At 41.3% G+C, this 25,585-nt stretch overlaps 1 protein-coding gene across 8 annotated transcripts in view; it reads left to right on the forward strand.

Annotated features, from left to right (window-relative positions):
- Nucleotides 1–25,585, forward strand: part of nlgn1 (neuroligin 1) — a 157,268-nt gene that overhangs the window by 35,027 nt on the left and 96,656 nt on the right. For 3 of the 8 annotated variants that reach the window (XM_030791276.1, XM_030791280.1, XM_030791277.1), the window contains 2 exons: nucleotides 11,662–11,721; nucleotides 15,647–15,799. In XM_030791276.1, the coding sequence (XP_030647136.1) occupies nucleotides 11,662–11,721; nucleotides 15,647–15,799 (213 nt within the window). Of the gene's footprint in view, nucleotides 1–11,661; nucleotides 11,722–13,354; nucleotides 13,362–15,620; nucleotides 15,800–25,585 lie in introns of all 8 variants that reach the window. The other 5 variants (XM_030791278.1, XM_030791281.1, XM_030791282.1 and 2 more) reach the window with 5 other exon arrangements.

Below are 25,585 nucleotides of genomic sequence, written 5' to 3' on the forward strand. Positions count from 1 at the left end.
GGGGGTATTCGTTCTCTTTCATCCCCCTCTCCTCAGCAACCCGGCAGCTTTGAAATTGAAATGATTTGGTGGGGGTGAGGATGAGAGGGTGGGGTGGGGTGGGGGGGTAATAACACAGTGACAAATTAGCGCATTTGTGCTCTCACTGACATGGGCGCGAGAAGCTTTGAAGACTTTCCGTACCCTGTCTCTTTGCCTGGCACAATCTTTGCCCTGTCAGTGGGCATCTCTCAGACCCTTCTCACACGGACTTTCCTCCATTGTCAGCTTAGCGGCGGTGAGAAGAGACATTTGTACGTGCCCTTACGCCACTCCGTCTACACTGCAGTCTGTAGAGAGACAAGAGCTTCCTCTCTCTCTCTCTCTCTCTCCCTCTCTCACTCTGGCTCTCTCTCTCTCTCAGCACATACTCTACACCTAGCCAGAGTGTCAGATTTCACTGCCTGATGTAACAGTCTTGAATTAAAGTTCACTTCAGCTGATTTTCCATGAAGTCGTTTGAGAGGATCAGGGACTTGGCATTCTGCCGATTGTGGTTCTTGATCATGGAAATGCTTCATTTCCTGTTCAGGAAAATGAAAATGCTTGGTTGGGAGTCTGAGGTAGAATTGGAATGCTCTTGGGTGCTCTACTTTGTATATTTCACACCAGTGACATTAAATGCAGAGAGTAGCACAACACAAGGGTAAAACCCAGAGCTAACTTATGGACCCCTACAGCTAAGTGAGTGAAAGACCCTTATATATTAAAGAGCTGTGACTGAACTGAGGGTGTTTGAAGGTTATTTCAAATCCCACCAAAATTTGCACTCCTTTTTTTCATTGCTATAGTTTTGTGTATTGAGGTCTAAGGCACGGTGGTTTCTTTTGACTGTCCGAAGGATAGCTCTCATATGAAGTCTCCAGGTGGTGCCTGCTGAAGAGGAACAACAAGCCAGCTCTGTCTGCCTGTCACAGGGTCCAGACGGAGAACTGAGACCAGCGTCAGCACCTGCAGGGCTGGGGAAGAGACCAGAACCACTCTGGCAACCACTCTGGCACCTTCCACTGTCTGTCTGCCAGAGAGCAAGAATGAGTGAGAGAGAGAGAGAGAGAGAGGGAGAGGCGAATCCCCCATTAGCTTGTTAGCTTTTTAAAAGACAGAATAAACATTAATTTGAGCAGTATTGGCTGTGTTTGCACTAAACACAAAAACGTGAAATGTTCAGAGCGCATCTTAAATTATTTTCAGTCTAGTGTTTGCGATAGAATCTGGTTTGTTGTTTTATTTTATGGTAGTGGTGTTCCATTTATGTCTACACTGTAAAGTGGCAACATAAATACTTACAGTCCTATACAGTCAGTGTTAGTCTATCAATTTTTAACACAGACAGACATGGAATCACATCAGCTTTCTGAAGAAACAAAGAGCTTGTTTGCTTGGCTGTTTTTTTGTTTTTTTTTTCTTTTGAGCTCTGCTCAAATTAAATTGCATGCAGTTGAGAAACTTCAAACTGTTATTGCGAGAGGGGAGATATTTGACGGAGAGGCATCTTAAAAAAAAAAAAAAAAAACAGAAAAAAAAAGAGAGCGAGTGAATTTTTTTTTCCTTGGAAAAAAAGAGCAGCTATGCAGAGTCCTGTTTGGAGACAAAGGAGAGAGGGGAGGCCTCGGCTTTTTCTGTGAGTCTGATTGTCTGTTATTTTGGTGGTTAACCTAAGAGAGAACAAAGATACAACCAAATCTTAATTATCCAGAGGGCTTTTTTCTCTCCTCCTTTCTTTTCTTTTCTTTTTTTTTTTTTTTTTGTTCATCTGAACCTGCGGGTGGCAGCCGGTCATTTTCCTTGATCCTTTGAACTTCCCAGTGATATTAAACATATTTTTTTTTTCATAAAAAGACTATGCTCTTGCCTTTACCAGTTGCCTTTTATTAAAATCAATAATCTTCTTCAGACAGTAATTCATTTACGTGCAGACAGTCTGTGTGCTTCTTCATATCAAACAGAAAGTGTCAGAAATTTATAGCATTTCTACCCTGGCCCATAGCAATACCTCAGGTATTTTTGTTCATCATTCTCCCATTGCAAGTATTTATCATGAGCAAAGGCTTTAGCATCAGACTTTCCAACAGAGGAAGTAGCACTCATCACAGGCTTCGTCATGTCAGTTGCGTGGGTCCGTTATGGAGTTGACGCCTTCTAATGAAGCTTTCCTGCCTCTCTCTCGCCTAACAAATGTTACCTGCCTTTAAGTCCTGTCATTTCAACCTTTCTAATGAGCACCGGGGCCTTTTCAGTCTGTGGGCCACTCTGACATTTTGGTCCCCGTAGTTTTTCCTTTCTTCTCTCCTCAGGGGGGTTCTTCCAGAAAATAAGCCCTCAGTTTGTGGCCTGGGTTATTGATATTTTTTAGAGTTGAGATATCAGATCTGTTTTCACCGGGCCCACCGAATAACCTTTCCTTTCAAACCCCTCATACTGTTGTCCACGTTAAGAGAATCAAATATTTATGATTCTATCTGGCCCTGTCTCTCTCTCGCTGAGATTCTGAGTGAATGTGTCACCCCCCCCCCCCCCCTCCCCCAACCCCTCCCCCAAAGCCGTGTCATCTTTACTGTGCTCAGTGTTACTCAGTTCATTAGTGGACTGATACTGAGAATTATTCACATAATCATATAAAATATTCATGTTGGTGAGAGGTTGGAGTTGGTAGAGAATGTGAGTTTTAAATGCTAAATCATCGTCCAAGAGTGGATGTGGAGAGAGAGAGAGAGAGAGAGACAGCGACAGAGAGACAGAGACAGAGACAGAGAGAGAGATAGTGGGAGGAGGACATGGAGAGAGAGAGAGAGAGAGAGAGAGAGAGAGAGAGATAGTGGGAGGAGGACATGGAGAGAGAGAGAGAGAGAGAGAGACAGGGAATAGATTGTAAACACCGTGTTGTCATGTAAAACAGTAGTGTGGAGAGAGCATGGGGTTGATGCACGTTTGACATGGCTCTCACAGGGAAAGGAATGATGTGGAGTTCTCTTTGACAGCGTGTGCGAGAGATAAGACTCGAATCCACCGGGAGGATTCCACTGCATCTGTAAACAGTCGGGTAATACACACTGTCATAAGAGGGGGGAAAAAACCCCCCCCAAAAACAAAAAGATGACATCACAGATGAACAACAGGCCTTCTATGGTGGGGATGTCACGTTTTTGGACGTGTTGTTAAACGTACTCTCTCTGTCTCTCTGTGTCTCTCTCCCAGACATGACCTGTAGCTAGATATGCCAGACGCTAGCTACTTGCTAGTAACAGAAGCACCATACGGACAGGCTGGTGAAAGCTTTTAGCTCTAACCTCTGTGTTTGGCTGCCTGAGGCTCTTTGAGCCAAGATGTGTGAGAAAACTTGTACTGGACAGACATCCGGCAAGGCGCCGGCTGTGTGCATGTGCAATTGCATCCACATCCCTAAGTGTGGCCAGAGGACGTTTTCATTGAAGTACATTGCACACAAATCTGCTGCTTACTGCTCTTCTGACTCTGTTTTCCAAGCATAGGGATGTAGTTACAAAATCATACCGGGACATGGATTTGCGATGGACCAGACTGGCAATTTTAGTCAGAATTTTCACTCAGGAACAGAACAGTCATTTTACTAGTTCCTTGTAGAGGGGGTAGCCCAGAAAAAAAAAGCATTTTTGACACATTTAATGAATAAATTACGCTTATAATTCCTCACCGACTGTCAGTAATATGAAGTTATTACCATCTGTAAAGGAGACCTGTGGCCAGGTTTTCTGACACACCTGAGCTTTTGTTTGTGTCTGTCTTAAATGGATTTTGTTTTTCCCATCACGCTGTTTAAGTGGAGAATGAATGTTGAGTCAGTCTGTCAGTGGGTGAAAAGCCTTCCATTGTGATGAGGGTTTCAGTCTACACTCAAAATTGGTGCTGTGTCCTGCTCCTGCAGGTAAAAAACTTAACTTGACATTACTTTCTCAGATATTTGATGAAATTGTCTCTATAACGTCATGATAACAGGCGCTCAACCGTGAAAAAATAGAGGTGTCTGTCAGTCTTGCTGTACAGTAGCAACACTGTTGAAAACCCCAAGATCAGTTGTAGAATATGCCAGCATGACTGTAACTCAAGTCTGAATACAAATGTTAAATTGAGAGTTTAATTTGTGCTCTGCCATGTTAAGCCAGAGGGACACCAGGCTATGTGACATGGTTTAAATCCTGCAACTGCTATAATGGATTTGCTCTGGATCAGGTCTGATCCACAAAAACGTGCAACGTAGGTAAAGGAGAAGTAAGACAAAGTTTTGATACTGAGCTACAGGTGGACCACGAATTTTACATGTAGAATTTCAGCGCAGTTCAGTTCAATTCAATTTCATTTAGGGCTGACCTGGACCAAAGATTTTCCTAGTTGACCAGTAGTTTTTAGTTCAAGCCAGTAGTCAAACTAGTTGTTGCAAGTTTAGGATATTAATTTAATCATTTAAATATGTATTTTTTGGGGCATCAGAAAATGGTTTGAGTTCCAGGGCTGAGAAAGAATGTCATAAGTCACATTGTTAACACTGATACATTACAGAGAAATACAAAACTCTAATAATGAGCCTTTAAAATATGAATTTTACAAGCACACGCATGAAGTGAGCCACTTCTTAATGCTAACAGCAAAAGATAACTTTTGTAACTATCTAATGTACACAAACACTTCAAAATGGACAATAGCGTGTTTGTTTTCTGAATAACTGTACACACCATGGTAAAGTATAGGGATTGAAGTATCTGAGTGGCAGTGACAGGTTCTCCCAGGCCGCCACACAATTAGGACATTTATTATTTATCATAATGGAATAACAATGTTGGGCTACTTACATCTCTCAGATGGTAAATCATGTTTGAGGTCAACGGATGATAGGCGATTCTTTGCATACAGAGTTTGCATGTCACCCTCTTGGGGTCGTCCTTTACGTGGTCGAAATTTGGATGATTTTTTGCCCGACTTTTTTAATGACAAGGTGCAGCTTCCGAATGGAGTTTGAGGGTTTTTTTTCTTGCAATTAACTGACCAGTGAAAATCAGGTTGACTAAAACTCTTCTCATCGACTAACGGTTTGGTCGACTATTAGGGGACAGCCCTAATTTAATTCAGTTCAGTTGCATTCAGTTCAGTTTAGTTTGCTTCACTGGCACCACAGTAATGGTAGACAGTGAAGAGAAAAGGAGAAAAGAAAACAGGGGCAGATAAACACAGTCTACAGATGAATATTAATCTTCATGTTCAGTTAATGGAACATGTTATTCTGTCCCTTTTCCTTTAAAGAGCAGTCCAAGGCCAGGCTGCGCTGATGCGGGCAGCCTTGGTCATTTGCCTTGGCCAGTGAATGAAAGAGAAATGAAGGCTGTCTTTTAACCAGTCCCAAAGTGAATCTTATGTTTCACTGAGATGATTGGAGATAAAAGGCCAATAAGGAGTCACGTGTTCTTTTCAAGAGTTTACATCGAAGGTGTATAAACCAATGATTTTCCCCCCCCCCCTTTTTCGTTTTTGACTGACATCAGATTAACCTGATGCCATCAGAGCACATAATGCATTGACAGCTACATCATCATTCAATTTTAATTCTGAAACATTTGAATAACTTTATCAATAAAACCATCAGCACCTTTTCAGTGTAATGAGGTAGTTCATCTACATTTAGTCACACAATGGCAAAGTAACTGTAACTAAAGGGATTTTTAATACATAAACCGATGTTATCATGACTGATATATTGCGGTGTAGCATTGGTTCAAATCTGGCGTACATGAGAGTAAGTTAGGCCTTACTGTGAACAGCGAACTGTCAATAAAATTAAAAATGGATTTGCTGTTTGGCTATACGCGATTGACATATTGATTTCTTGTAGTCAACAAATAAATAGGTTTCAGATAAACAATAAAATAAATAATGATTTCCTTTTTTTCCCTCTGAAGGATGTACTCTGCACAGCGTGTTGTAGCAAGGCTTAATCAATGTCATATCTTTTACATCAGTGATAAACTACTCATTTCAAATGATGATTCATCTTCTTCATGGTTCTTGATGCAGACCTTACCAGCATCAAGGTCGTAAAGAATCAAATCCATGAAAAACAGTCAGTCAGCAGACTTACTTTGAAGACACCCGACCACACACAACGCGCTTACATCACATGCGGTTTGCTTACATCACATGCTTGCACCTGTAGATTATATTACGTTTCCATTGTATATTGGTGCTGTACTGTGAAAAAAAAAAGGATTCAGTGTGAAGAAAAAAAAACTAAATTGTTCTAGTGGCAAAATTATTTAGCCACTTTATTGAATGTTTAAATTAATTGAACATGTGTTGTATTTGTGCCACGTTATATTAAAAATTGTCTAATGAGGCTGTTTTTTTTTTCTGAGGATTGCATCACCGTTTGCCCTGTGGAGCTGATGGAAAAGCTGGAACTGACATAATTTGCTCTTTGGGTATCTTTTCTTTTTCTTTGGCAATGAAGTAAGAGGCTCAGTGTATTGGATTTGTTTGTTTTTCATGCACTAATTAATGAGAGATATTAAAAGTCCTGTTTTCACTAGAATGAATTAATTGCGTGTTTTAAAACTGAATCATATGGTTTGTGTTCAGATTCTAAGCAGCAGGAATCTGAAACTGAGCGTAGACCACGCGTAAGGAAACATAAAGAATAGATAAAGAGCGTTTTCTGTGTCCGAACGAGCAAATTAATACAGATTAGTTGGTAAAAGACTGCTAGCGGCGCATCTCCATGGTGACAGTACGAGACGAGCTGCTCCAGCAACTGAAGTGCCAAGCAGACATGGAATTAACGTGGTTTGGAAGGGAGACAGAAAGTATGTGGAAAGTTGTGCTTAGATAACCCGCAGTGGCAGCACTAATATTATTTTTTTTTTTTTCAAAACAAATTGTGCAGATTAACCGTTGAAGGTTGTACCTAAAGTATATGTTATATCCAGTGTATTTTTGTGGACATTTGACAAATTCAAATGAAAACAGACCCCCAGCTTCACCGTCGGACAGGTCGACGCATGGCCGTGGCACTGTAGTTCATCCAGCTTGATCTTACCCTGCGGGCAACCTGTGGAAAGCGCATAATTGCCTTGTCTATATATAACGTCGCTAGGTTTGGTGCGACTATTGACGTGGTTCAGTGCACCATCTGGCCAATGAGTCAAGCCTCTCAAGATGCCACAGCTTTTTCAGAGCCCTGGTTGAATAGATTACACCACAGTACAGACTTAAATGTGTTTTAAAGAGGATCACACATCTCTTAGCAGGGTCCAGGCTGAGTGTTTCATTAGACCTATCACCATCTATTGACCTGTTCCTTAGACTCTGCTTCTAATGTACAGCTTGTTCCTTCTATCTATTCACATCATGTCAACATTTAGAGTTGATTTAAAAAAAAAAGAAAAAAAGAAAAAAATGAAAACACCATTGAACTGTTGATTCAAAAATGAATCGCAGTGGTGGACTTTGATCTGCTCTTGGTCAGTGTTGTGGACTGAAGGTCTCTGCATTAATGTGTGTTCTCAGAGCTTGGACTCAGTTTGCAGATGAATGTGTGAAGTCGTCAATGCTCTCAATTTGAAATTAATCCTCCCTTAAGTATTAATTAGTCCATCGGATTCTTGCTGCGGAGTTCATAGTGCATGGGAGGAGTGTTTAAGGTCGGATAGAGGCGGTCCACTGAGGCGGTCCTGTTTGCTGCATTAAAGAACACTCAAGCATGAAGTAGCAGTTTATCAGACAGAGGTGAATACAGATCGATGACAGCGTGAGCAGGAATATGGAAATCCCTGTGAAGAGAGAAACACTGAGTTCAGAATAATAAATCAATACAGTGCATTATGACATTGCTAGTGTGTGTGTGTGTGTGTGTGTGTGTGTGTGTGTGAATAGATTCAGGTGGGGGGAGAATGAGGGGGGCAAGGGTCAAAGCAGGGTTCTGTTGAGCTCCGCCCACCTATAGCAGTTAATGATAAAGTGACAAACAGGAAGCAGTGGACAGATATGTGAGTAATAACCCCCCCAAAACCCACCGCTCACATTCACTCCCTCCACCCCCCGCTCCTCAGGTCAGGGGAATTAATGCCCTGAACTGGCTGATATCCTCGAAGTCCACTTGGATAGATGGTTTGATGGAAGACCATGGACTAGAACCCCACCTGTACCATTAATCTCAGAGTGGTATGTGTTCGGATAGCCACGGTGCTTTGTCACGCTCTGACGACAAGCTGAATGGGACAGAGGCTTCGGTCCAGTTACAGGTCTGTGTAATAGTAATAAAGATAACACAGAAATTATTACATGTATTACTCAGACAGAGAGCTGGCTGAAACTGCTAGAGCAACAACGCATATTTTCACACAACACAACACAACACAACGCTACACAACATAACACAAGGTAACGTAACATAATGCAACCTAAACTTGGTTGGAATTTTCTGCCAGTTTTTTTTTATAAATCTAGGAACTAAGTGAAGTGAGATGAAAACCAAGGTCTTGATGTGTTTTCAGCAGAGAGGATGAGCTTTACAATAATTGGAAGTTGGAGACAGTTTTGACCATAGCATAGAACAAGTAAGTTGTTTTTAGAAAAGACCATTGAGGAATCACCATTACAGGTTATTTGATTATTACTTTGTTTAATTTTCTCTCACTGTAGTTTAACTGTACACGATTCCTAATATAGTGAGCCCAACTTAACATTAATCGTGCAGGGCTGTTAATCACCTGCTTAGTCCTCTGAATCTAATGTTACAGCTAAGTTCAGATGGCTATTAACTAATAGACAGATCACTGTATTAGTTCAGCAATTACCTATCATCTGCCCAAAAACCATTCCACTGGTGAAACCAAGGGCATCCTTTTACACCTGTACAGAAGCACACAGGTAACACTTAGAATGATCAGCTGTAGATTTATTTAGATTATATGCACTATTCCGTTATGAACTGAATTGGCTAGAATACTGGTCTTGTAATTTTTAATCAGTGTTGTGTTAACATAAATTATGCAACATATAAATGGAAGAGGATCCATGCTCTATACGTTACTGAGGTGTGTTTCTACATGGTTGTATTAAGGCTGCATACAATGCAACTGTTTGACACCAAAATGGGCCATTCAGCATTTTTGTGTTAAGGGTTTTTCACAATCAGTTTTTGCAAAGTAGGTCAGTTATACATTGACTCAGAGAAAGGAAACATTCATGAGTTCCTGTTCCCAATAAAAAGTTTAGCAAATATTTTTGAATGCTTCTCAAGGATGCACAGGATCTTCCAGGGCTCACAGCTCAGCCTCGATGTGTGTGTGAGTGCTTGTGTGTGCACGCGTGTGTGTATGTAAGGGGAGTCGTGACAGTATGTCTCTGCGTCCGGGATAATGAACATTGCACTCAAAGCAATTACACACAGACAAGAATCTGTCTGTGTAACTCAACACTCAGGTGTGTGGGGTGAGCAGTCAGGAGATATTGAGGTCATTTTCATTAAGATGGATGATATTGTCTGGACTTATTTGTCTTTTCCTTTTACCTCATTTACTTGTGGGAGAGGATGAGCTCTTTCAAAAAAAAAAAAAGAAAATAAAATAAAAAATAAAAAGCAACGAGTTCTCAACTGAAATTTGTCACATTTGCACCAAATTCTTCCTTTGTCACTTTCTGGAACTGTCTTTTCTGAGGATGTTGCTTTTTGTCATGCTATTATCTTATCCATTCAAAGTAAGCTGACAAAGCTCCTCACCCCCTCCCACCCTCATTTTTTCCCTCTGTGTGTGTCTTTAGGTGAGAACGGGGGACCTGAGGACTGAAGTGGCCACATTGTCTTATGAAGAAACTGATTTGAATGTTTGTTTATGCTGTGATGTGTTTAAACGCACAAATTGTATTGGTTTATTGAAAGTGATTATAATAACAGCGTTGATTTTCTCCGTTCTCTATAACTTTGACTGCTTTTTTTCCCTTTTGCTTTTAATAAATGAAAGTGCCTATAACGTCACCTTGACAGGATTTGCATTGGCAGTGCAGGAACAGTGTTTGACCATATATGGACCTGAAGCCATGAATGATGTCATAACTCTTACTCCTCCCCTCTGTTGCTCATTTCAGTGTGTTTGTGTGTGTGTATGTGTGTGTGTGTGTGTGTATGTGCTGTTTTAAGTGTTTTAGGAAATGTTGCGGTGATTTGGTCGATGCAGTGCATTTTAGCTATGATGAGAGCATTTTAATTTTCTTTTGTTTGTATAATTTTCACTCTGCTTTGCACACAATGCTCTTGGCTTACGTATAAATGCACACTTACACACACATGCGCACACACACACACACACACACACACACACACACACACACACACACACACACACACACACACACACACACAGGCACACTCACTTGCATGTGCTTGGCAACCTCTAGCATGATGACTCAAGCTTTGAATGTGCTTTTTATGTGAGTGAGTATGTTTCATCTGTGTGTGTGTGTGTGTGTGCGCGCGTGTGTGTGTGTTTGTCTGTTTGTGTGTGTGTGTGCACGCCTGTGTGCACCTGTTGGTAGCCATGATCTCTGTGCTGTGTTTCTCAAATTGGATCCCTTAAAAAAAGGGGAAAAGAGAAAAAAAAGAAAAGAAAAGGAAAATGAGTGTTGATCTACGGCAGCCACTGTCATCCCCCTCTAAGTTATTATTTTGCAGATGACAAAACGAATAATCTGCAAGCACATAATTAACCCTCTGTCCATATGTTTGGGGCCTTTCCAGAAATTTGCAGCTTTGTAATTTCCCTTTTTTGGCCCTTTGTGGCATTTCAATTATGCTGAATTCTTTTATTTATTTATTTTTTATATGTCCCTGCCTCACAAATCTGATCAGGTGAATGCATTCTACAGTGCACTAAAACATCACTAAATGGATTTAAACATTTGTATATTTGAATGAAAGTATTAAAGTTAAACATATGCACACTCACACACACACACACACACACACACACATACACACACACGTATATATATATATATATATATATATATATATATATATATATGGTATGCAAATATTAAAATATAAATGTATTCAATTATTCCCCCTTTCTGAGTGACAGAAACAGCTAGCATACATTTGTTGCAAAATAGTAACATAGGAGGGCATATCTGGCTGTCCAGACTGAAATACTTGATGAAAAGTTGATGTTTTTCGAATAATATTGAAGATTATTGGTAGTATATTGTCCTTGCTGAAAAAGTAGATTTTTTTTCATATTCTTACAACCATTATCAGGTTCTTTGTACTTATATGTTCAGAACCTTTGAGCAGGCGATATATTTTTGATTTTTTCTTTTTAAAAAGCAGTCTTCCCTTGAACCAACAGTGTTCTGTTTTTCCATAGCATAGTAGTTTAAATCACTTCAAAAAACCAAAAAAAAAAATCCAAAAATCCTTGCGTTTTGCTTACTCTAATTGCCTAAGTCTTCTCAACCATTTTTGACTGCATAAGTCTTCTATGAGGTATGGCTTTTAATCAAAAGCTATCAATGCAAACTCTTTGTGTCTTTGAAGCAACATTTTGAAGACTTGTATGTTCTTGTATTCTCTGTTTGCTATATTTTCTCCATTCTTGATCCTAGGTCCCCTTACAAAGAAACAGAATGATGATATAAGTGATAATGACGGTGCTGAGGAAGAAGGTATTTTGTTTTTTTGTTTTTTAACCGATGCCAAACTGATATGCATGATCTGGAACCCTCCAGGTTTTTTCTTCTTTGTTTTTCTTAAATTTTCTTGTCCTTTTTTTCCGAAAGTGAAGATTCTTTTTCTTCCTAGTTTTTTGCTGGATGTGTTTTGTCCTTTTTTGCTTGATGTTCCATGTCCTACCTTCATTCCAGATACTTAATTGTCAATAACCTTTCATAGGTTTTTTGCTTGAATTCTTTTTTTATTTTATTTTCATTTTTTTTCATGTTGCATCCCACCTAGAAGAGAGAGAAAGAAAGAGAGAAAAAAAACATATAACTATTAACCCTGTTGTCAGTTCTTAACACATTTTTGCATGGTCAGCCCTCTCTGGTTTTGGAAAAATTTTCTAAATACTCATTTAAAAACTGATAGACTAGATAGAGTCTAACAGCTAAAAATGATTCGTTATCAAACTGTGATGAATTTTTCATCGTTTCCTATGCAACATTGTACTGTATGTTCCTCGATTACTTATTAGCGATGCCTAGCTGCGTAATAATTTCCTTAGTTGGGCGATGTGTCTATTACTTTCCTTACTACATATTTTGGCCTAATTGATTTCCTAATATTCAAAATCCATTGTGTACTCCACAATGGAAATTAATCAATCGACACGCACCAAATCAAGAGCAAAAGGAAAACCTGCGTGAGACATTATCAGATAAAAGTATGTCTTTTCCTTGGCAATGACAGAACACAGAACTAATGAAGACTGCGTTTGGTTTAATGTGAAATAAGCACCAATTAAACAGTGCTGAACCAGGGACCAGTCAGCTGTCTTTGATCTGCACATCAAAAGATTAGAACCACACAAATATACAGTGGGACCACGGCGAGCATGGTGTATTAACTCGATCAAATATTCAGGGCAGACACGTAATCCTCTTAAGTGCTGAAGACAATATGCTGGGAAAATGACGTTTCCATGAAACGTTCGCACATCCAGCTGCACGGCATTTAAGCCCGGAACTTTCCTCGCCCTGGATCATCCTGGATTGCGAAACAAGGCAGCCACCTGCTACTCCCAACACCTGATGGGCTTTCCTGAAACTGAAAGATGGAGGCAAAATCGAGAGGTTTTTTTTTTTTTTTCTGACATATCCAGTAGAATTTCCCACTCTCCGTTCCACAGTCAAAAAAGGCTCTAGTCACCATGTTTGAGCTGTAATGGAAGATGTAATGACAGTGGTGAAAGTGCCATTGTGCGACTGACCTTCACTTTAATGCGAACACCTGGGAGTGAAAAGCAAAGACTGGCCCCATCCACATCATCCACATCTGTCAGCGCAAGTCTTCTGTAGAGTGCCTTACTCATACACTTAAGAGTTTCCTTCAAGAGAAAAAGGACCAGTACACAAGTGTCTGCCCTGGAGTCATGAAACAAGGGCAAGAAGCAATCTGGGGACTTGTAAGCATATTATATCTGCAGATCGGGAGACGTAATACAACGTGCCGATATTAATCTGACACTAAACATGTTTTTTCTGATGGGAGGCTGCAACATACTATAGGAAATTTTTATGGCGTTATGTCTGAGGGGTTACACACGGAGGGGTGTGTGTGTATGTGTGTGTGTGTGTGGAGAAGATGTGTGACTTTCATGGGAAAGGGAGAATTATTCACCAATTAAGACCTCGTATGAGCACTTCAAGACAAATGTGTGTAAGATTAACGTCCCTGTTTCAAAGAAGGACGAAGGAGGTCCGTGAGCATACACAAGCACACACACACACACACACACACATGTATACATACACACAGACACACAAATTCACACCTCTTCACTTTGAGACATTTTGTGAGTTGTTGAGTCTTATTTCTCAGCAACATCAACAATTATTGCTCAAAGCCAACCCACTTAATAAAATATGTCAGCACAGTCCTGTTCAGAGAACTTTCCTGTGTTTTTACATTTGGAGTGGAGCACTGCATTTTCCTCATTTCATCTTTCAAAGGTTTTTTTTTTTTTTTGAGAGGGAAAGTATGAATATTAATTTTTAATGTATACCATTTCAAAAAAGAGTATTCACATGCTCTCACTTGAAAAACAAGAGGAAGAACAGTTGAAAATTAATTTCTTTGTGGAATAGCTATCTGTCATTATCTGTGTCATCGCTCTGCTGGTTTACGCACTTTAGTGGATCCAAATGCTCGGGAGTGATTCAATTAATTCATCAAAGTGAATTTAAGATGTAAGAGCTTAGATATGTGGTTTTAGAGAAAGATGACAAAATCAAATCTAGGTTCGCTTTCCAAAGCATTGTCTCTCGCTGATTTTCTTCCTCTGCCTTAGTCTTAAAGACACACCTACACACACACACTCACACCTACACACACAGACACACAGACACACACACACACACACACACACACACACAAATTATCGTATGGAAAGATATATTTGAACTCACAAATTTTGTCATCAGTGCACATGCATACTTGTACTTTACAAACGCATAAAATTTCATTTTTATTCAGACTTTCTGTATGCGTAAACACACACATACACGACACGTAAACAACAGTGTGACACACTTTAATGATAAAAGACTCTCTCACACACGCGCGCACACACACACGCACACGCACGCACGCGCACACACACACACACACACACACACACACACACAGTCCCCAGCTCAGATCTGTTAAATTATATAGTGATGATTGCACATTGTCTATCTACCAAGGTACAAGAGACAGAAAAACATGGGCCTTCACCATTTTCCATCCCCCCCCCTCCCCACACACACACACACACACACACACACACACACACACACACACACACACACACACACACACACAGGTATATGCTTTTCTTTTTGCTGTGGTGTGCTAAGAAACCCCCCCTCCCCCTCGAGACAGTGAGGAGAAGAAGAAAAAGTGGCAGAGAGCTGGAGAGACAGAGAAGCCTGGGAGTGAAAACGTGAAAAGTCTGGCCATCATTTGGAGGCCTAGCAAGAAAAACGTTTTGGAAAAATAATTGCTTTTTTCATTTGTTCTTCTCTTTGTGTTGAGACCTCCCGGACGTGTGTCCCCAAACGCCCAACTTCAATAAAATATCTCAGATTTATGTGGATACTTTGCACATATGATGAAATGGCCGTCTCCTTTGTTGAAGATGAAAGTGATCGCTAACATCCGAGGGTTTTTTTTTTTTTTTTTTATCTTTTTTTGTGTGTGTGTGTGTTTGAAAAAGCCTCCCTCTTGGACTGAAACCATATGCCCAGAGTGAATTACTTTGCCTAAGTGCATTTTACTCAGATTTGAATTGAATTTTAAGGAAGCTCACTCTGCCCATATTTAAAAAAAAAAAAAAAAAAAAAAAGGAAGAAAAAAAAAAAAACCCAGAAATTGGATCTCGAAAGTAAGCTCGAAATTAGAGGGTGAAACGGTTCCATAAAGTGGAGATGAGGTTTCACCTCTAATGTTGACTGTGCCGTGAAGGATGGAGCTCACATTTTTATCGAAGTATATCAATGTTCCAATCGCCGTAAACCGCTTCAGGAAATGAATCACCAGTTTCGCTTTTGACTCGTTACTACTGACAGATCCTTACAGAGAAAGAGAGAGAGAGAGAGAGAGAGCAGTGAAAAATCAATCAAATTGAAATCCTAAAATTCTAATTAAACAGGAATTTTAATCACCAAGGAACATGACATACATGTCGCTTAGGAAATGAAATGTCTGAGATAGAAACCTGATCTTGTCTTGTGCTGCTTAAAAAAAAAAAAAAAAAAAAAGAAAAAAAAAATCATAAGGCAACGTTGGGATTTATAGTGAAAAGACAAGTCAGCTACCATTCTGATTGCATCTCTCAGCTGTCACCATTAATTTGTCATTTAATGGTTCTTCTTCACCCGCCTCTTTCAGACATCCGCGAGAGCGGGAGCCCCAAACCGGTGATGGTGTTCATTCACGGGGGATCATACATGGAAGGCACCGGAAATATGTTTGATGGAAGCATCTTGGCTAGTTACGGCAATGTCATCGTCATAACCATGAACTATCGGCTAGGCGTTCTGGGTAAGGACTTGACTTTCTGTATTGTTCCCACATTCCTCTCTTGTGTGCTCTCGGCAGAATCAAACGGGCGAGGTGACTTTGCTAGCTCGTTTTTGTGTGTGTGTGTGTGTGCATGTTTTTTTGTTTTTGTTCTTTACCTGGCGTGTAAGAAAGGGAGACTGGATTGCCAGGACTTCTGTCCCAAGCAGGATTACCCTGTTGTTTTTGGTCAGTGGTATCCTATGCATTGTGCTGTGTCAGATGAACGGTGAACTGTGTCCGTCCTATGGAGTCGCCCACACAGGCCCTATGAGGTGCTGGGTAACAGTGACCATGCAGTAATATTTGAGTGGCGGCTTTTAGAAGCCCTTTATTTTGAGGAACCAGTAATGGCATTCACGAAGTATGCATAAAGCAGCTTAAAAAAGAAAAGCCCTCAACTCTGAGAGAATTTGTGGTGACTTTCTATCTTTTCAGCTCGTCGACAGTTAATGGATCAAACAGTGACCGAGCAAACTCAAAGACGCATTGTAAATTCAAAATAGCACTAAATGCAAATGTTTCTCTTCCATTCCCTATGTTCTGAAGGGAACAAAATGAATTAAAGAACTACAGTTTAAAGAAGGGATTTTTCCCTGAATTTGGACAGCCTGTACTCTAAACTAGGAACTTAGAAAGAGTAGACGGTCAGGCCACTCCAAAGCTTAAAATATAAAACATAAAATATAAAATGTAAAATTCTTATTATTGTTGAATAAAAAGTCAATGTATTATGAAGCTGTATAAAAACTCAAGGTATCGTGAAGCTATATATACATAAGCATAAACATAAAATGCTTATTATGTTACATGATGATATAACATAAAAACACTCATTATTAATGAATGACAGCTGTAATATGAAAGAGTAGAATAAAAAGTTTATATTTTGGCTTCTCCATCGGCTCAGGCTGTCAGTGAGAGATGCCTGATTTTGGATGATTGGAGATTACAGAGATGGGGATAACCGTCGCCCAGAATGATATGAGCTCTTTGTGGCAGTGATCATCACTGTGTGAGAATGGGAGAGGAATCTCCTTAGATGCACCCACGCAAGGAAAACTGCCAAGTGTGCTCCAATGGACTTGTGGTCACAGTCAGCAAGTGTGCTGCGATTGGGATTTGAACCGTGAATCCCACATGCAGTACGTAACCTCTATACTGTTGAACAGTGCCTTAGCTGGTCGCTCCGCTCAGAGGGCCCACAGATTAGGATTCTAACCATTCGCGAACTGGGAGTTAAAAAGGAAGTGAAAAGAAAACATGTCAGATTTGATGTGTGTGGTGGCTAGCTGGTTTTTATGGGATGATGCCTGAGGAGATCTTCAGTGTGCCTTAATGGATCACCAGGTAAGTAAACCATTTCAAAAATCTCATCATGTTCTGGGCTCAATCAAATTTTGACTTCATTTATGCCATTGCTGAGGAAGACCAGATGCACGGTCAAGAGTAAAGACTGGTTTTGATTGGAGTGAAATATCTTGGGTCTGTCTCGCTCAGTGCATGATTTAACTTTGGTCAGCTCTTGTGGACTGTGGGCTTTTGAGATGTTTAAGGCTGAGTGGTGTTGTAGTATGGAAAGTGCTGGTTCCGTTTTGGGAATAAGACCATATAAGCAAAGAACCTGTCTGAGGAAAACACACATTCTGGCCCTGGGGTTGTTGCACTAGCTCAAGAACATTTCTCCTTATTCTGAAGTGACATGGACAGGGAAGACAATGATGCAATCCCAGGTCACAATTTTTTTTTTGCACAATATGCTCTTTAAAGAGACTTATCCTCATGTTTTATAATAGATATGATTTCAAGTTGTTGGATTTTGGAAACACAAGGCAGAAAAAAAAAAACACGTAATATCTCTGAAGAGTCTGAAGATCTGATCGTGTTTATTTGTAATTTGAATTTTTTTGGTTAAAATAAAACTTGTGTAGTTAAATGCGTCAGTGAAGTTGTCCCCACTATTGTATGTCATAGGAGTATCACAAGTCACACTCACACAGTTTAAACAGTTTTGACAGGAACCTTCCCACACCCACACATGGTTTTAGATTTGCTAATGTTGGCCTGATGAACCCTTGTGAGGTGAAGTGGGTGGCTTTCACCATGTCACTTCTAGACAACCTCAGGCTCTTGGCACCCTTCACTCAGGGTAACGATCCAGCTCAAAATGTTCTACTTGTTAAACCCAAACTGAGGCATGCTGTGCTATTGGGAGGCATAAATATGCACTTACAAGTCGTGGCGTTAATATGTTGCCGTCGTCATTTTTGGGTTGTCTTAATGGGTGATGCAGAGAAGGTCAAGGGTCCTGTCCTTGCCAAGCAGGGGGTTCTGTTTGTGGAATGGCGTAATGTACCACAGCAGGACAAAGAGTGTGTGTGTGTGTGTGTGTGCTTTGTTATCAGAACTGTCTTTCTGGATTTACCTGCTGAATCATTCCCAATCAGGCCCCTTTATCTAAAAGCTTTTTTTTTCCTACCTGAAACCCAGGTATCAGAAGATACTTGTTCAGAAGTGATCCACTTCAGGCTTTTTTTTTTTTAATTTGGCACGTTCGACTGTGGAACGGTGCCGTCAAACCTTTTCCAAGTGTCCTTTAAATCCAATCAATAAATCAAAGCTTTGGTGTTTCAGAGAGCTTCCCAGTCTTATTAATGTCCCGGTGCTATTAAAAGTCTTTCACACTTTGAAGGAAACTTTTTTTTTTTTTCACAGTTTGTTTATTTATTTATTTATTTATTTGTCCATCCTGACTGATGTGCTATGTTAAAGGCTATGAACATTACTAGTGAAACACACTTTGTTGTTGTGTATGGACTGTCTGATGGAACCTTTAGTCCAGCAGTCTGAATTTTGAGATTTGAAACTGACCTAGTACGACAGAGCTCTCTTGCATTTGCAAATAGACAGACCAAAAAACAAAGAATGGAAGCCAACATTTATCATAGCAACACCTGCTTTGACAGGAGAAGACAGAAAAAAAACAAAAACAGCTTTTCTTTTTTGTCTTAGAGAGACCTGCGTGGTCGTTGCTAAGGTGTTAATCATGTTAACTCTTATGGTCTGACAGCATACATGCAACATATCAGCATGTGTGTTTGAGAGAGTGTGTGTGTCATGCTGTGCTCTGCAGACAGATACAGTCAATGTGGATTTAATTGTGTCTGGGGCGTTTACAGTGTTGCTATTCCTATTGTTTACCATGTTCAAATTGTCACCACTGGCTTGTGTTTTCTCCTGAAATAATTGGCTTTTTTTTTGTTGTTGTTTTTTTTTTCTTTAATCGTACTGTGTGGCCGCTGTGTTGAGGATTATAGTTTTTCACGCTTACTAATTTCTTCTCTCTTGTAACAAATACCCTGGATGCTGGGTTTCATTAGTCTTCTCTTTTTCCCCCATCTGCCTCTCTCACTTTCTCACTCTGTCTTTACTTCTCTTTTCACATTTTGCCCCCAGCGCTGGATGCTCTCTCTCTCTCTCTCTCTCTCTCTCACTTCGTAGTCTGAGAGTAGCTGAGGTTGCTAAGGTCAGTTCTGTATTTACCTAATGTAGATGTTTTCTCAGATGCTATGAATGTTCTGAAAGTCAATGACATGCAAAAATACAGCTGAAGTTTTTTTTTTTTTAGTCAGGTTTGTGGGGTCACTTTCTGTCATGTCATGCTGTCATCTTTCAGGAAATACTTCCTGGTAGAATGGATGAATCAAATCCTCCAAGAGGAGACATATGAAATAGTACTGACTTTATAATCTCGGTGGATATATGTAAACAGAAATTTCAGATGGGATCTGCTGCTTTATGTGCACTGAATGAAAAATACAGCAGCTTAGGTGGCTGGTGATTATATGCCTTGCATGTTCTGATGACCTAGGAAAATTGGTAATTTCTTCCACAGAGTCAATTGTTATTAGTATTAGTATTGTAGTTCATGGAATGTTTTTATGCAATATTACTTTTTTCATGTCCAAATGCCCAAAAATGCCATTGAGGCCCATGTAAAGTTATGGGTGCCATTGATCAAGAATAAGCAAGACAAAGACTACGGCTGTCCTAAACAAACTGAGTAAGGACTGAAAGCACAGGGAAAAAAAATCTCCATGACCATCTTTGTTCTAAAACTTTACTGCGATTTGGGTTCACCAGTTCACCAGTCTCCAAATCAGTACTTAGACATGATCTCCGTGTGAAGAGACAATATGACATTGGTATCGTTAATAGGAAGTTGGATTTGAGATGCGTGGCCTTTCCAGCTGAGAGGGAACACAGCATGCTCTGGCCTTGCACAGCCACCATGGCTGTAGTGTCAAAATAAGGTGTGAACATGTGCATGCGGAAAGGAAACTTGTATCTACTGTGAAATATGGTCAAGGATTCGTTTAGGGTCTGTTTTTATACTGGGTGACCCTGAGGCCCTGTGAGGTCAGTGACAAGGCCAGTAGCCATCTAGTGTGAGGCCATTCACGCCAAACGCCTTGAAACTGAAACGCCCTCCAAACTCATAATGTTTACAAGTCAAGGCCAGTTTGTTATGTTAGAGATCATTCATATGAACCTGATCCAACATCTCTCTCTCTCTCTCTCTCTCTCTCTCTCTCTCTCTCTCTCTCTCTCTCTCTCTCATTAAAATTTTAACATTGTGCTATGTATTGATGAGATGCGCACTTTGGCAATTATGGTTGCCATGCATTTAAATCCAGTTATTCCAGGAAAAAAAAAGTAAATAAATAAAAATGACTAAAAACCATGGGGAAACGGATAAAAACATGCTCTCAGAGAACACTTTTAAGATGAAAATATGCATGAGACGCGTGACGGAGAAGCCAGCACACAAATGGGTTAAGGCTGGGCTTATACTGAGGTCATTACCGTAGCATACAGAACGTCTGACTCTATTCACAGAGCTCACTGTCGAGGGAAACACACCAGTCTGTGTGTTAATTTTTTAACAGGCTTTTAGCTGCTCATCAGGAATCACTGTTTCCTTGCAAAATCCTCGCCGCTCTCGGAAGAATGTTTATCTGTGGCCTCCACTCCGTCGACCTCCTCTTTTGCGATCAAAGCGTCAAGGAATGATAATCGAATATTCCTTTGTTCAGTTAGATATGGCTTTTGTCCACACTGTTTGTAGATTAGATAACATGTCTGTTTTGAAGAATGCTCGGAGGTATCTTAACTGGTCTGTGTAGTTTCTTAAGTGCTACGGCTAATGCAGCTTGAGAAGAACCAGGCATGTTAAATTGCCTGTGTATTGGAGCGGGCATTAACATGAAAGGCAGGGTATTAGTGACTGCAGCTTTAGTCAGCTTTGATAGTGTGTCTGGCGGGCATTCTGGTAGAGGGCACGCAAGGCAAACACCGCAGGACGAGTCACATCTGTCATCAGAGGGACCGCGGCCCCTTTAGCGCTCGCTTCTAACCGAGGAGATTAGCCTGGCCGGGAAGAGCGCAGCAGATGTCCATCTGAAGCCTCCCATCCACTGCTCCTCCTTCTCCCCCTCCTCTCCGTCGCTTCATTTCTCCATCTTTCTCTCTCACTCTCTCTCTCTCTCTCTTCGTGTCCCTGTGAGCCTTGGACAAATGCCATAGGCTTAACAGGTGGATCTGGGCAAGGCTGTATTCTCTACACACGATAGAAATTTATTTCATGAATGTAACTGTGATCACAAGTGGAGGGATTGACTCTTTCTTTCTTTCTTTCTTTCTTTCTTTCTTTCTTTTTTTCCCTCTGTCTCTCCGTCTCTCTCTCTCTCTCTCTCTCTCTCTGTTATGAGTGTGTTGAGTTCTCTTAGACTCTCCTCTTCACTGCTGCGCCAATACTGTAATCCTCCTCTCAACTCTGCAGGCCTGCTGTTAGTAATGGCGTAAATTCTGAGGTGTGTGTGTGTGTGTGTGTGTGTGTGTGTGTTCGCGTGGGTGTTTATTTATGTTGGGGTTTGGGGGGGGGGGGGGTGTTATTTGATTGGGACAATGAAAAACCGTCTGTGGCCTGTGTGGTTTTATTTACAGTATTAGGGATCGGGCCAGTGGAAATAGCGTCGTGGATGTTTCATGCGAAGCTCCTCTGTAATTTACTGACAAAGCCTGGGGTGTTATCTTCTAAGCTGGGGGGGCCTCCAGTCACAATGGCCACCCTTTGCCTCCCCACCGGCCCTACTGCTGCATCCATTTTGCCGACTGACAGCAGCTACTGCGAGAAAACGGGCAGGGGGTCACCAACAGATGGATAGACGCACCTTGATACATCCATCTCTGCCATGGAACGAGGGATTAGCTCTCTCCAGCTCCCAGGCATTTTTCAGTAGAGTCCAGCTTCCACTGTGGATGATCAAGGGACTCAGTGGGATTGGAGTTGCGCTGTTGCTTCAGCCCGAGAGAAAACAGATGGACGTGTTTAACACCTTAGAAATGAACTACACCACAGGATCAAAGCCGTGGAAAGCTGGTAGCACGGACAGAGGGGGCGAGAGGGAGCTGGGTGGGGAATGGGATCAAATGGAAACGTGTGAAGAGGCAAAGAGGAGAAGAGCAGATCTCCTCTTTAGGTGACAGCGTCGGCTGTTGCTGGTGTTGTTTTTCTTTTTCATTTAGTAATACGTTCTTTTAATCCCTCCGCGCAAAACATGTACGGCAGAGTGTGATCTCCCTCTGCTTCATCTCGATCAAAATTCTATATGTGTACACACACACACACACACACACACACACACACACACATATATGTCATATATTTGTTGGAATGCCAACCGTGGGAGCTGTTGACTCCTGCTGCCCCATGGGTGATAGGGAACACATGGTGACGTGTCTCTGCATGCTGATTGGCTTGGTTTCCTCGAACTAGTGCCACGTTTTAGAGGTCATAGCATCCTCCCTCCCGGAAATGAATCGCGAACAGCTGAAGCTGGTCAGCAGTTTTTTTCTCGTCTTTTTTTTTCTTTTTCGTTTGTTTGTTTTTTTTTTGGCCTGCCGAGCTCTCTCACAACAGATGGTAAGAGGAGAAGAAAGATGTCTGACATTTACCATGTCATAATCATACAATCATGCTCGCACTCCCACTTACAAAACAAGCTCTTATGTCGAAGGGCATCGTGGGTAAGCGGGTTAAGCAAGTCAAGATGTACCACACACACACGCACACACACACACACACACACACACACACACACACATAAACTCTATCTCTAATGTGTTTGTAAGCATAGAGTCCACAGGTCGCTGCCAAAGTCCCTTGGGGTTGTGTTGTGTTTTGTCGCATACACTCTGGCAGTGGGAGATAAACTAAAACGAGCATTTTGAGCTTTCGCTGAGGATTACACAGGACCCAAAGGTGTCAGATTCTCGCCTGTGGCCAGAGCCTTTGCTTTCTCATCACTGCTAACTTTGGTGTGTAAACAGGGACTTTGACGTGACGGTGGTATAAGCTCATCATGAAGTGGGAAAACATCCTGAGGATTGGAAGGTTTCTTTTTTTTTTCTTCTGTGGTCTCCAGTGCATGAAGAGTCACTACCTTGACTCTTGCCTGTTTGATTATTTAGGATTAAGATTGCCAGACACTACACAAAAAACAACGACAACAACAACAAAAAAAGCAAAAAAAAAAAAGCACCTCAGAGTAATTGATCTTGGGACCTTATAACTTGCTTCCATCCTTCCAGAGAAATTCATTTATTGCTCAGCTGTAACTGCGATCCACAGCTGTAAATTGTGAACAAATATAGTTAGTCAAGAGTTTAGCCTTGATCCCAGGCTGATAAAGATTTATATCTCTGGTTCCTAGCCTGAAGGAGAGTTGCTTCTCGTAATTTGGTTTGCTCTCTTGGATCACAAAAAAGAGAAAAACAAGGGAAAAAAAACCTGCTTCAGAGGATTGGATTGTGAAGGATCTGTTATTGGTGTGTTTTCCAGATGGCCAGCTGAAATTCTTCTGGTCTGAGAAGGTCAGGCCCTTATGAACACAGCAATGATATTGCTCAGTGCTGCTTTAGTAATAGTACTATACTAAAACAAACATCTCAAATATGGCCTCCATCAGCCCAGCCAGACCCTTCATACCACAGTACTGCTTTAGTAATAGTACTGTACTAAAACACACAGCTCAAATACGGCCTCCATCAGCCCAGCCAGACCCTTCATACCACAGTACTGCTGTAGTAATAGTACTGTACTAAAACACACAGCTCAAATACGGCCTCCATCAGCCCAGCCAGACCCTTCATACCACAGTACTGCTTTAGTAATAGTACTGTACTAAAACACACAGCTCAAATACGGCCTCCATCAGCCCAGCCAGACCCTTCATACCACAGTACTGCTGTAGTAATAGTACTGTACTAAAACACACAGCTCAAATACGGCCTCCTTCAGCCCAGCCAGACGCTTCATACCACAGTACTGTTGTAGTAATAGTACTGTACTAAAACACACAGCTCAAATACGGCCTCCTTCAGCCCAGCCAGACCCTTCTGGTTCAGAACTTTCTGGAAAATAATCGTATGAGTCAAATGAAGTTATGTTTAACTGATTGTCTTTTAAATGTGAGTGTACCCATAGGAGCAGAGAGATACGATCTTCAGTATGATCACTCTCTATTGGCCTTACAATAAATCCCTTTTTCTCTTGCAAACAATTCTGTCTGCAGTTCTTTAGTAAGGTGGTATTTAAGTAAAGACATCTGGCATTGTCTTTTTGACTAGCCTAATACCTCAATAAATCCAGAAATCCCTTTGAAGGTCAGGGTTTTTTTTCCCTCCCCCTAAAAATGGTTGGTTTTTCTTTTTCATTCTTTCCTTGTAGAAAAATCAACACGCTACGGAGAAATTACTAGAGAGAGATCCGTCTTGATGAGGGGAGGGTGCCAACTTCTTCTCAACTACTAAAAAAGGGAAAAGAATAAAAAAGCAAGTCAGTGTTTTTGGTCCTCAAACTCCGCGTCTGGTTTTAGACCTCAGGACATGTGGATGCAGGTTGAAAATTACAACTGCATCGTATCGCACCCCTACTGATTCTAATTAGGGGACCGATCATTAATAGGAACATTTAATCATTGGTATTAATCACCGTAATTAATACTCACGTTGTCTCTCTGGAACAGGACGGGGAAGTGTCGCAGTGGTGCAGAGAGATGTCAACATCTGTCTTCATTCCCTCATTCTCTCTGCCACCCCCTCCTTACTCCTTCTTTCCATTCTTTCCCTCTCGTTTCTGTCTCTCTCTGACACACACACACACACAAAACACCCTCCCTGAGCCCGTAGAATGTTATGATGAAGCAGTTAATGCGGTCTGAGTGCAGGCTGTGTTGTTGTGTTGTTATGTGTCTGTGTGTGACACACTGACTGAGAGCCTGTGGGCTGAGCTACTCTGCAGGCGTGACTGCTGCAGCCATCAATATGAAAGAGAGAGAGAGGGAGAGAGAGAGAGAGAGGGAGAGAGAGAGAGAGAGAGAGAGAGTGAGAGGGAGAGAGAGGAAGAGAGAGAGAGGGAGAGAGAGCAGGAGAGAGAGAGAGAGAGAGAGAGAGAGTGAGAGGGAGAGAGGGAGAGAGAGAGGGAGAGAGAGAGCCTGTGGGTAGGATCAGGGGAGCTGAGGAGATTAACACAGTGTTTCGCCGCTCACCCGCGTGCTTCCTGTGCCACCCTATCGATGTCAAAGTAACGCCTGCTGGCTGAGGGGTCTGCACCATGGCCTGGAAGTGCCACTCATGCCGAAACGGACTCAGGGGCGGGGGGGCAGGGGTGGTGGTGGTGGTGGTAGTGGTGGGGGTGTCTGTCCA

Source organism: Chanos chanos, chromosome 14 (genome assembly GCF_902362185.1).
Source record: "Chanos chanos chromosome 14, fChaCha1.1, whole genome shotgun sequence".
NCBI classification, from domain to species: Eukaryota; Metazoa; Chordata; class Actinopteri; order Gonorynchiformes; family Chanidae; genus Chanos; species Chanos chanos.